Source organism: Sparus aurata, chromosome 20 (genome assembly GCF_900880675.1).
Source record: "Sparus aurata chromosome 20, fSpaAur1.1, whole genome shotgun sequence".
Classification (NCBI taxonomy): domain Eukaryota; kingdom Metazoa; phylum Chordata; class Actinopteri; order Spariformes; family Sparidae; genus Sparus; species Sparus aurata.
Window position 1 is genome coordinate 8,004,059 of NC_044206.1, and position 10,697 is coordinate 8,014,755.

At 42.3% G+C, this 10,697-nt stretch overlaps 2 protein-coding genes across 3 annotated transcripts in view; one reads left to right on the forward strand and one right to left on the reverse strand.

The window, feature by feature from the left end:
- The window catches only part of lmf1 (lipase maturation factor 1), a 30,236-nt gene extending 24,721 nt beyond the window's left edge, over positions 1–5,515 (reverse strand). Inside the window, exons 1-3 of one of the 2 annotated variants that reach the window (XM_030401068.1) lie at positions 5,280–5,515; positions 3,430–3,739; positions 1,611–1,621 (exon numbers count right to left, since the gene is read on the reverse strand). In XM_030401068.1, coding sequence (XP_030256928.1) covers positions 1,611–1,621; positions 3,430–3,739; positions 5,280–5,490 — 532 coding nt within the window. In that variant the 5' untranslated portion in view covers positions 5,491–5,515. The other variant, XM_030401069.1, reaches the window with a different exon arrangement.
- Positions 5,516–6,155: 640 nt separating this feature from the next.
- sox8a (SRY-box transcription factor 8a) lies at positions 6,156–10,253 on the forward strand. The gene is made up of 3 exons (XM_030401070.1): positions 6,156–7,044; positions 8,768–9,018; positions 9,112–10,253. Exons 1-3 carry the CDS (start codon positions 6,638–6,640, stop codon positions 9,888–9,890), a joined length of 1,437 nt encoding a protein of 478 aa, XP_030256930.1. The 5' UTR covers positions 6,156–6,637; the 3' UTR covers positions 9,891–10,253.
- Positions 10,254–10,697: the final 444 nt, after the last annotated feature.

The window sequence follows — 10,697 nt, forward strand, 5'->3', positions numbered from 1 at the left end:
TGAAACACGCATAAAATGTTCGCTTTCTCTAGGTTTTAACATTTTCCATAACTTTTAGGATAATGTACTGTAAGCACACAACTCACAAAAATATATAACAACGGTCTTGTTTTGTTTTGGGGAACATTTTGATGCAGAAACCCAAATGTCAACCTAATAATGGCACTACAGGAACAGTCAGGGGATCGCCAGAATTACTAGAGTAGATCCTGTAGAGACCATGAATGTGCATAACTTTGCATGAATCCACTTGTTATTTGAGATATTTCACAGGATTAGTGAACATTTGGACCTGCTGCTGGTTCTAGATGAAATGAAAAGAAATCAGTCAAGTCAGCTGGTTTCACTCTCTGGGGACCATGAATGTCTACACAAAATTGAAATATTTCAGTCTGGGCTTAAGTGTCAGACCAACCTCCTGACACTGCCAGCTCCACAGCCATGCTTTTAGTGTGGCTAAACATCACAGTTACTGTTGTGAAGAACTGACAGCTTCAGTTGCAGTTCAGAGACAACTGTTATATAATCATGTTATATGGTCAAAGCTCTTGGGTGGAGACCATTTTTTCAAAAGAAATGTGATTTAATTCTCATTTATATCATAAGATTTACTTTTAAAAGGTGATGTTTTTGACTCTAAAACAAGGACTGAACAATGCCAGCCAGGCATGCTAACCCAGGAACCAATTGCTTCTGACGGCAACAACTCAATCTTCTCTGTATTTTAGTCGAGACTTGGGAACTATTGGAGGAGCTCAGTCTGCAGACTTAAAGCTGCACTGTCAGCTATAGGGTGATCACTGGTCCAAAAGAAATTAGACAGTGAGGGAGAAAGACAGTGAGTTATTTAAAAAAAGAAATAAAAGCCACAAGCCCCAGCCACAGACACCGGCCTGGCGTCTCTGACTACAAAGTGTCATTAACCAATCACAGAGCTGCCACTGACCTCGCCACTTATCTGGGCCGGAGCCCTACATGCAACCTCCTATTTATACTTTCTTATTACTTTCCTTTCTGTCCTCCGTCTCCACTATTAAGTTCATGACAGCTAGCTGGGTTCACCATGTAAGAGGGCAATTTACTGCACGTCAGCAAACCTCAGTTCTGTCAGTCACCGTGTTTTAACCCAATAACAGAGAGTAAACAATCTGGGAAACAATCATGAGAAAGCTTGTAGTGACACTCCGATGCCTTGGAACAGATTTATGTGCAGTGACTGTACTGTATTTAATCGCATTTATATGATTTATATGATACTTATGTGCTCCATGACAGTGCAGCTCCATGCTGCCCAAGAATGAATGTTGTTTTTTTTTTGCATTCTTAGAGCTCAGTTCTTAACAGAATCCTACTGTGGGCCCATCAGAAACCTTCTTGAGAAAGTAAAACTGGATAGATATCACTCAATAGCAGTTTGAGGAACTTCACTACATTTGTTTCCCCACAAAACAAACTAAAATGACATCCAAACCTGAGTGTCTCACATATAATGCTTCGCTTCAAATCCACTTCTTCTATTGGCTGTGGAGGAACAAAGGAAGGAAGTCCTGGATTGTGTGTCAAGGTTGAAAACTGAGAGGCTCTTGGTTTGGATCACGAAGTTCACTTACCAAAGGAATACCTAGAACAAGAATACAGAGAAGACAAAGAGGGATATTAAAAATTGTATGTATTCTTTTAACATTAAACTAAGGGCTTAGAGAAACAAACAGGATTCCCTCTATTTGACAAATTCTACATTTCTTTAATTCATTTAAAGCTGCAACCACTAATTTTGATTTGGCACCTTTGCAGGGACAACAGGACAATTGCAGTCAAATCAATTGATTGTGGTAATTACAGTATTTTGTGTTCATATTTTCTAGCCAGTCTGATGTGGACAGGAGACTCCGACAGGGGTGCATGGGGTCATTATCATTCGATAGTGGCATTCATTTGGAGTCCTGTGTCTGTCAACTATATGACTGGAAGTCCAATATTTACCCTCTTTTAGCTCTCCATCCAACTCCTAAGAAACATACGACGATCAGCCAAACGTTAAAACCCCTGACATTTGAAGTGAACGGAATTCTTCATCTCCTAACAATGCAAAGTTCTGCTGGGAAACCTCTGGTCCTGGCATTCAGGGGGAATGTCCTTCGATACGTACCTCCAATATAAACCCAGCTGCAGACCAAGTTCAACCCCCTCATGGCAAGGGCATTAATTGATCGCGGTGGGCCCTCCAGTAGGACACTGCGTCCTGACACACCACAAAAAACTCTCAGGAATGGCTTGAGGAAGATGATGTAGAGCTCATCCTGCCAACCTGGCCCTCGAGCACCGCAGATCTTGATCTGGGCTAAGATCCATGGGGTGTGCAATATTTAAGCATTGTTGTGGCCTTTTAATGTGGTGGCTAATTTGAATCTTGTATGTCGCGAGCTGGGCCACCATAGATGTCCCACAAATATTAATTTGTATTGGGATAATTCCTGAATGATTTTAGTGTCGTAGTGTAGCACATTTTCCTGTTAGGGGGCAAGGTAATAACGTTGCCTTTTGGGGGTTGTACGTCATCTGCATTGGTATTTAGATGGGTGGCACGTATTAAAGAACAAGGTTTCCCAGTAGAACATTGCAACGTAAAGCATTTTAAGTTTTTAAGTCTTCAGTGTCTGTGGTTTTAAATTGATATTCCGGTGTAAGTTTAATCCATGGCCTAACAGACCGTGAAACTGTGTTAGACTCCCTCTCGAGAGATCAAGTTAGCAGACCGTTAATTTACAGGGATTTATCAACCTCAGAAACGACCGCACAACAACAATACACTGCAGTAAACGGATCCAAATATAAACCGCCACTAAAAAGCCACAAATAATGCTCAGAACAGCACCAAACTTCAGCAACAGTACCAATAGAGTCTCAGCACATAGTCCCGGGCATCTAACCTCCGCTAGCTTAGCTGGAGTGGAGTGTGTTAGACCATGGATTAAACTTACACCAGAATATCCCTACAATGTTTTGGCTGATCGGTGCGTCCAGCTTATTAGCTGCTAAAAGCTCCACTATGTAACGATTGCTTTCATTTTCGATCACTATGCCGATTATTTTCACGATTAATTGATTACTGTCAACTGTCAAAAAGATTTTGAAAAACGCGCATCACATTCTCGCTGGGCCAAAAGTGCTTTTTTTTCCTGTTGTTCAGAAAACACTCCAACACCAAAGGACTCTTCATTCACCATCATAAATGACAGATAGCAGTCCTTAAAATTAAAAAGGTGAAATCAGCAAATGTTTGACACTCAAACTCAAAAAAAGATAGCATGGAAATAAACACTAACCCTAACTGAATATGATAATTTTATATTGAGGTTCTTCTTATACAGTTTTAGAATTTCCATATGATCCCAGTTGTATGTATCTATATGTAAATCCCAGACTCACCACAGCTGTCCCACGTTGACCAGAGAGTGATAAAGCACCCACAGCGCGCCCATGATCACCATGTTGGCCATTCCCGTCACCAGGACAAACGCAGACAGGGCCATCCCAGCCAGGGCGATGCCATCCAGGTTGGCATCCATGTCGCTCCAGTCTAACAACCAGAGGATGGAGGGTGTGTACGCGAAGGCGGCCATGCCTATCTTTCCCCCCACATAGCGCTTGACGCTGTTGAGGTAGTTCTTGCAGGGCATCAGGCCGTGCTCGCCTATCAGCTGCTTGTTCTGGTTGTAAGCGACGCTGAAGGCCACCACTGCAGAAGAGAGGAGACGAAAGGGGATGAAGGCACAGACACATGGACGATGAGCAAGTCAGAGGCCATGTTTTTTCTATGCAAAATGTTAACTGTTCCATCGACGTCATGGAAACAGGAAAGCGAGATTAGGTTCCTGAACAGGTTGTATAGTCAATGGTTAGAGTTAATTTGCATTGACGGTTCAGGTGCAGTGCACACGAAGGTAACACAGCCTCTTAAAGGCATTATTGACTGAGAGGAGATCCCAGGACAGACCTAGAACACGTTTGAGGTATTGCATCTTCTATGTAGCTGGTCAAGAAGCAAAGGAATAGCCCGAGAGAAAGTGGAGGAAGGCAGTTAGGTTCCCAGAATAAAATATTGGCATTGTATGTTTCTGCAAACCATGGATATGTTAAATATTTCGTTAGGTACATATTATATCAGCATTTCTACAATATGCGTCATGCCATGTTCAGATTACATATATGAACAGACTATAATGTCAAGAGGAGAGGATGGCGGTGTCTTGACAGCTAGTTGATGGCATTACACCATATTTTTAACAAGATGTCAGGACATTTTCCTGCCATGTCACAGGGAACACTTTTGACAAGGCGTTGGGGCAATCTCCAGCATTGTTTGTGGCAACAGGACCAGGCAAGCCCAAACATGATCTGGTCCTATCTGTGGCCAAATGGTTTTTGGGCCTCGGCTTAACCAGCACAGCACAGAGCTGTCAAAACATGAAACTTAAAACTGAACTAAAACCAATGTAAAGTTGCAATGTAAAGAATCGTTTCAACATATCCACGTTTTTATTAGACAGGTACTATTCCAACATTTATTCTGGGGATTGGGTTGACGAACGTGAACATTAACTAACCTTAACCAGAAAAGCCGCACACAAATACCGTACTGTACAATTTTGGAGGTACTTGTACTTTACTTAACCATATTTACTTCACTACAATTGAGACAAAACCACAGTACTTTTTATAACTCTTAATCCTACTGACGCACTTATGAGCATGAGTTACATTAAAGACTTTAAGAATTTTACGTACATATATGAAACCACTAAACCATATCTAAAGCAGTAAATATCTGCTTCACTATTACAACAAATGCAGCAGTAAATATCATCTATACTGTAACACAATGACACTGGCACTTTCTAATGTTTAATTTAGTTGCCAATTGTTCTGACCAAGTTAAATGCAGGACTTTTACATTGAGATATTAAAGCCTTTACCTAAATGGAAGAGTTCAAAGACACTGAAAACACACTAAATTGTGAAAGCCAAGCAAAGTGTATGTATGTATCACTAGCTTCTCAATCCATGATGTTTTCTACACACTAAATGCTGCACTGTCTGTCACTGCAGAACATGGGCAAATGCAGATCTCCTACATAAAAACCCTCATTCACGGTTAGCCACGTGTTGAACAATACACACAGAATATGAAAAAGAGCTAGCATTTCTCAGACGTGTAATGACTCCACAGCTCTTCAGACTGCTGTGTTAGTGAAGGCTCACGCTGTCAGCATGCTCACAGTAAATAAAGGCGACGGAGCGCAGCAGCACGATACGAGTGAGCCAGTACGTCCCGGTGTGTAGCCGCTGGAGCTCCTTTTCTTTCTCGGTGTCTTTGCCGGAGTCCGCTTCATTTTCTTCGCTGCCGTCGGCACACTTCGTCTCCGTCTTACTGCTGTCGACGCGTCTTTTCCTCACGGAGCTGCCCGAGCTGTCACTGGTGGCCGCCATGTTCACAGACTGCGAGGTCACATGACTAAACAAACGCGGAAGTGAGTTATTTTTATTATTATTATTATTATTATTATTATTATTATTATTATTGATAGTATTGTTATTATTATCTCCATAACCATTATTATATTGATTTTCTATTTAAAAAATAAATAACAAATAATAATAATAATGTTAAATAATTTTGTAACAATAGCTTAATGAAAAAAACAATTTCCAGTATTGTAAAATGTTTTCTTTAACTCGAGACTTATATGTCAATAATGGCTGTAATAATAATAATAATAATAATAATAATAATAATAATAATAATAATAATAGAAAGGGTAAACTTGGTTAGTAGCAAGACTGCTTTAAATCAAATAAAATAAAATAAACATTGCAGAATGGCCCCTTTGTGGTTGTAGTGTTGTTGATATCACATTACTTAATTATAATCTAATATGTTTTAATATGTAAGAACCATCCCAATATTGTATTATCTCAGGTGGAGTTCATTTGAATTTGTACTTAATAGTTTAGTGTGTAACACATGGGACAAATATCCTACATAGCCTACACACACACACACACACACACAGTCACTAGCGTTGGATAATTGTTGCCTATATGAGGAGAAAGCATGGGGATCCCTCTGAAATGTAATGAAATGAAGTAGACGTCTTACTTCCAAAATAGTGTCAAATGGAAATGTTCAGGTCAAGCACTTAATTTCTGTCTCTGAACTTGGGCAAATCGAATCCAGTCCTACACAGCCTGTCTTATATTGCTTAGACTAACATAAAGACCTTCATAACATTTTGCCTTAAATGCCAAATGTAATATTGACTCACAATAATATGCCTCATCCTGCTTCGTGAAGCCAAACTAGGAGGAACTCTGCTTTGCAGAAGCCAATGGGACACGAGGGGTGGAGAGATGCGTGCTCTGAAGAGAGTTGTAGTGCTGAAAGAAAACAGAGACCCGTCAAACTTTACCTGGCTGTGGAGGAGAGGGATGACAAGTTTAAGAGAGTATATCTGGGATTTTACTTTTTACTTTTTAGATTTTAGCGCCAAACAGCTTTCCTAGAAAGGCGTGCGCATTTACGCAGAGTTCTCCGGGAATCCGTCAGACACCTTCTGGCAACTTTTACGCGCCAAGAATGACAGAAGAGAAGCCTGTGGCAGACCATCCGCGCAGTCCAGCCGGCAGCGACAGCTCCATGTCCCACCATGGATCTGATTCGGAGTCCCCTATCTCCCCGTTAGGGTCCAGCGCAGAGGAGGCAGCGCGCCAGCCTGGGATTACGCACAAACCGGGGAGCGGCGTTGAGGACGAGCGCTTCCCCGCCTGCATCCGCGACGCAGTGTCACAGGTGCTGAAAGGTTACGACTGGTCGCTGGTGCCGATGCCCTCTCAAGGCGAGAGAGGGCTGAAGTGCAAACCTCACGTGAAACGGCCGATGAACGCGTTCATGGTTTGGGCTCAGGCAGCGAGGAAGAAGCTGGCGGACCAGTATCCTCATCTGCACAACGCCGAGCTGAGCAAGACGCTCGGCAAACTGTGGCGGTGGGTACTGGAACTCAACAAGCGACCCTCACCTTTAACTAATGAGTTAGTCTTGGAAGTAAACCATCAGAACCATTAGTGTTTCCCAGCAAAAATTCAGGATATGATTTTCATTCAAAAATGGGAAACGGGACAACTGAGGAGAACTTCATTGTCTCAAGATGATTGTTGATTGTGTGTTTATTTTACATTTTCTCCCTACATGTGCAATTCAAAAACATGGTTTGATGAATGGCCAAATTAAAAACATACCCTGTTTATTAAATTCTCAGCTAACTGCCAGTAGATCCACAACTGATCAACTTCTCTAATTCAGTTTCAAACGCAGCCAGTGGTGGAGAAAGTATGTAGATCAATCAGTAAGTAAAAGTAGCACTACTGCAATATAAAAATACTCACACTTACAACATAATACTGCACTGATTAGTATGGATACTAAGCATGGATTATTAGCTAAATAGATTTAGGTAGCATGACTCTGTACAAAAATAGCACTGTGTTTTAAACTTTATTATAACTGAACTATTATTAATGATGCATGGATGTGTTCACAGTTACTTACTTTGGCTAAGGTTATCTCGGCCTTCTATGGTGATCAGCCAGTGGGAAATAACGAGCAGCAGATTCTTACTACGCCACAAAATTAGGTTGAATCCTGCTTTAAAACTTTTTTGCCAGTGGTGCCCCACTTGCTGGATGCTGCCAGCCTTTTGCTTTTTCAGCCCTGCCTCTCAGCCTGTGTAGTTTCCCTGCACCAATTCTCAATATCGGAAGCCTCGCAAGTGATGCACTTTTACTGAGATATACCCCGGCCTTCAGGGCTGGAGAAAAGACGAGAGGTGCTACGACTTCGAAAAGCCGATGGAGGCTCTAAAATCTGCTGATTTATTTTGGTACAGTAGGTGTCAGTCTACGAGAACCTACAGTAGCTTATGTTTAAGATATAAAGTACAGTATAAACATGAAACCTAAGAAGCGTGCTTAAAATATGAAATTAATTCAATCAATCAATCAATCAATTCGAAAAGGAAACAAAATAAATTCTGATATTCAGTGGTTTGAAACATTTCATAAATGACAAAAACAAATCATGTGTGTTTGCTGTTGTTACACTAAGGAGGTTTGACCCATGTCTGTGTGTCGGTTGGTTTGTTAGCAGGGTTACACAAAAACTGCACAGCGGTTTTCCACGATACTTTGATGGAGGGTGGGTCTTGGCCCAGAATAGACCCCAATAAACTTTGGTGCAGATCCGAAAAAAGGGACGAACAGAGGAATCTTTTCTCGCGTTCTTTAACAATGCAGGTTTTCGAAACAATGCGTGGATCGTGGTGAAAATCATCAGGCTCCTTTAGGTGGCTCTTATTTATGCCTAAGTAAAAACTGGTGGGCCTCGGTGGATGTATGCATTCTACTGAGTGCCATTCTAGTTGATAATATGTTATTTACGTGCATAATGACTAAAAACTAGTCTTAAAAAAAGCTTGCAGGGTTAAATAGGATAAAAAAATGTTTCAAAGTGAAGTGTTAATAATGCTTCTTATTTGTCACTTCCTGTCTGGTATTGTTGAAAATGCTGAGACTTTTGGTTTTTCAACACGGGACATTATACATATTGCAGCATGTGTATCCTTTTTGGAATTAACAGACTGTACAGCCAGCGTAGTTGTTGCTATTTAAAAGCACCGTCAATAATCTGATAACCCATTCCTCTCGTCCTCAGACTTCTCTCTGAATCGGAGAAGCGTCCCTTCATCGAGGAGGCCGAGAGGCTGAGGATGCAGCACAAGAAAGACTACCCAGACTACAAGTACCAGCCTCGGAGACGCAAGAGCACCAAACCAGGACAGGGGGACTGTAGACCGGGCCTGGTCCAGCAGCAGCATCAGCATGGTCTGTATAAGACAGAACCAGGCGTGGCCAGGCTGGCTGGCGTAGGGGAGATGCACCATCATTACCATCCGGACAGGATAGGTGACATTACCGATACCGTTTAAGTCTTCAATTTTGACAATTTTGTTTCAGCACATTAATATTGATTGGTATTTCCTTGGTTTTGGTTTCCAGGTCAGTCTCATGGACCTCCAACACCTCCAACTACCCCTAAAACTGACCTTCACACGGGGAACAAACACGACGGCCACCGGCCCCTGGACAGCATCACCGGCTCTGTTCCTCCCACCGCCCGTCAGAACATTGACTTCAGTAACGTGGACATCTCAGAGCTCAGCACCGACGTCATCAGCACCATCGACGGATTCGACGTCCACGAGTTTGACCAGTATCTCCCTCCCAACAGCCATGGCTCCACTGTTCTTACCCCACCAGACACCAGCCACGGACATAACAATCCTTCTGGATCCTTCGTCCTACCCGGCGGCCACTCTCACTCCCACAGCATTCCCACTTGGACACCCAAATGTACGATTTCCGCTGGAATGTCGCCATCCACTTCCAGTCGTGACGTTCACGGGATCCAAGAAGACTCTAGCCAAAGGCCTCAGATCAAAACTGAGCAGATGAGCCCAGGCCATTACAGCAGCTCCTGCACCTCCTCTCCCCCACCACCACAAACTGAGTACACCTCCCTGGACTCAGGCATCTGCCCTCCCCCCATTTCGTCCTCATCCTCCACCGGCCAATCTGACTACGCTGACCTCCAAAGCTCCGGTTTCTACAGCGCCTTCCCCGGTTACCCTCCCCATCTGTATCAGTACCCATACTTTCACTCCTCTCGCAGGCCTTACGCCACGCCGCTTATCAACAGCCTGGCTTTGGCACCACCTGCACACAGTCCACCCTCTAGTTGGGAGCAGCCTATCTACACAACACTCACCAGGCCTTAAAGAGGGAGAAACCCCTTAAAAGTTTGTCCATATGGACCAAACCTATCTGGATTTCTGAAGGACCAAGCTGATATCTGTTGGCCAAAGCTTCAAATGACTCATGTTGTGCATAATATATTGTTACATTTGTTCATTTTCTTGGGTAAAAAAAGATTAACAAATGTTCCGTGTGTTGACTCTTTTCTAAGTGGAAAGGACTGAGAAGTGACATTTAAACCTGCATCGGATACTAAAATGTTCCATTAAAACTTCACACTAAGGAAATGTTGGTATGCGAGTAAGCACCTATTTAAGACGGGGAGTTTCAGGTTTAACAGCAGGTTTTCCACTCTTAATCTGGCTGAGAAAAATAAAGTCTTTACCTTCTCACTTCTCATTGATGGGGTCCAAAGTAGACTGTGTTACATTTTGATTTGAACTGAAGGTATTTCATTTGTTCCCCTTTATGAGGCAGAGTTAGGTATGCATTGATCTGTAAGGAGTTTTTGGCCAAAAAGAAAGAGGGATAACAGGGACCAGGATATTGTGTCTCACCTTTCAATTATCACTGAAGACTGCATAACAAGCATTACGAATGAAAATACCACACCTGCCCAGCTTTAAGGGGTCCAAAGAGTGTCTGTTAAAGCAATAGTTTGTCATTTTGAGATAAATATATGCACTTTTTTTCAACACAGGTTTTTGGTTTTGAGTGTTAGCTTAGCTTAAGATGCCGAGAATAGCTCAGTCCAAAGGTGACAAAAGCGACAATTACTTATTTAAGTCTTTTTTTTTTTTTACTTGGGGTAAGCGGAAAAAAGTTGTACA